This window comes from Rhagoletis pomonella, unplaced genomic scaffold, assembly GCF_013731165.1.
Source record: "Rhagoletis pomonella isolate Grant_MI unplaced genomic scaffold, Rhpom_1.0 Rhpom_scaffold_00002, whole genome shotgun sequence".
NCBI classification, from domain to species: domain Eukaryota; kingdom Metazoa; phylum Arthropoda; class Insecta; order Diptera; family Tephritidae; genus Rhagoletis; species Rhagoletis pomonella.
In genome coordinates this window covers 2,429,077-2,431,087 of record NW_023458556.1, presented here as the reverse complement: position 1 = coordinate 2,431,087, position 2,011 = coordinate 2,429,077, and the positions used below count along the sequence as shown (strand labels likewise).

The 2,011-nt window shown below is 46.9% G+C and overlaps 1 protein-coding gene across 1 annotated transcript; it reads left to right on the top strand.

The window, feature by feature from the left end:
* Positions 1-227: 227 nt before the first annotated feature.
* On the top strand, positions 228-1,529 carry LOC118734389 (glycine-rich cell wall structural protein-like). Its single transcript, XM_036464113.1, has one exon. It carries the CDS (start codon positions 228-230, stop codon positions 1,527-1,529), a length of 1,302 nt encoding a protein of 433 aa, XP_036320006.1.
* The last annotated feature ends 482 nt before the right edge of the window (positions 1,530-2,011 follow it).

Sequence of the window (2,011 nt, the reverse complement as noted above, 5' to 3'; positions counted from 1 at the left end):
CTGTAAATACATAACAACAACAACAACAACAGTCCAAAGTGCATGCTGCTAATACAACAACGAGAGGCTCCGATTCTGCTCCACAAGTTCGTAGGTTGAGTCTTTTGTTTTCGTATAAAAGCTTGGCTCTCGACTCTGTCTGCTTCACTTCAACTTTTCGTTTTCTGAGAAACAACTCATCCTCATCTCTGTATTTTCAACTATCCCGCTCTTAAAGAAAATACGAAATGAAGGTAAATGTCAGAAACTCTTACCTATTACAAATATTACAGCTATTGACCAATTTGGCCCTTTTGGTGGGATTGAGTTCGGCGGGCTTTCTAGGCGGTAGTTCAGGAGGCGTTGGTGGTGGATACAGTGGCGGGAACGGTGGTCATGGCGGACACGGCGGATATGGTGGTCCGGGGGGCCACGTTGTAGTGAAAACCGTTCATATCATTCAGGAAGGAGGTGGAAGTCATGACGGACACGGTAGTGACGGAGGCCATGGCAGTCACGGTAGCCACGGCGGCCACGGCGGCCATGGTTATCATGGCGGTTTTAGTGGACACGGCGGCGGCGGCCACGGTGGTGGTGAAGTAAAAACAATCAAAGTTATACACGAGCAGGGAGGCAGTGGATATGGTCACGGTGGCGGACATGGGGGCGCTATTGGCGGAGGAGCCATTGGAGGCGGCGATGTGAATACGATTAAGGTTATACACGAACAAGGTAGCAGCAGCGGTTTCTCTAGTGGTTACGATAACAATGGAGGCTACAGCTACGGCAGCGGTGGAATTGGAGGGCATGGTGGACATATTGGCCAAATCGGTGGTGGTTCCATTGGTGGCGGTGAGGTGAGAACCATTAAAGTTATTCACGAGCAAGACAATGCCATTGGAGGCTACGGACATGGGTCGGGCGGTGTAGACCATGGCCATGTAGGAGGTGGCAATTATGGCGGCGGTGCCAGTGGTGGCGTTATTAAAGTTATTCACGAGCAGGTCGGTCCAGCTGGAGGATTCGGAAATGTTGGCGGCGGTTATAGTTATAGCGGTGGTGCCGGAAATGCAATAGGAGGCGGAGAGGTGAGCACTATCAAAGTCATTCACGAACAGGGCGGTTCAGTCGGTGGTACTGGAAACAGTCACGGCGCTAATGGTGCAGGCGGTGTAGTGAAAACAATCAAAGTCATTCACGAGCAAGGAGGTGTCGCATCTGGTTATTCCAATGGCGGGTTTGGTGCTGGTGGCAGCCATGGAGGTGGCCATGGAGGTGGCCACGGCCACGGTGGCAACACGTTCCAAACGCTGAATGTTATCGGAGAGTTGAGCGGAGGCCATGGGAATGCGGGCGGTGCAGATAATACGGGCGGCCACTTTAGTTCTGGTTCAGTGAACCAATACGTACCTCCGGCACCCGGCGGGGGTGGTCACCTGCCGCAAGTGAACGAGTATGTGCCCCCATCTCCAGGCGGCGATGGCCATTTGCCTCCAGTGAACGAGTACGGAGCCCCCGCAAATAGCTACTTGCCACCTGCGGTGCAATGAGCACTTTTGGTGCCTTCACTAAGAACTATTAATCTTAAATATTTAGGCTTAGTAATTTACCTTTGTTTATATTTATATATTTAGTACCTTACTACGTTTAGTTTCTTCGTTGTAAATATGTATGTTCACTTTTATTTGATAGAGATACAATTTAAATAAAATTAAAAAAATTTCGAAAATTTGTATAGTTTATTTCTTCGCTAAGTGGATACTTACAAATGTCAAGTACTGATCCACAACTTCAAGTAGAGCCATGTATGTAATTATATGTACATTAGACTGCATCACCAAAACAAGTTGAGATTTTTCCGCCGAGATTACAATATTTATTATATTTGAAGACAGACGTCCACCAAAATATTTCGGAAAAATATTAAGATTTACTTAAGCTGCACCGATTTGAAAATACCTCCAAAATTGAGCTTTTTATGAATAAAAATAGTTTCTTCAAGAACTTTATGAAAAAAATCCCCTCAAATGAC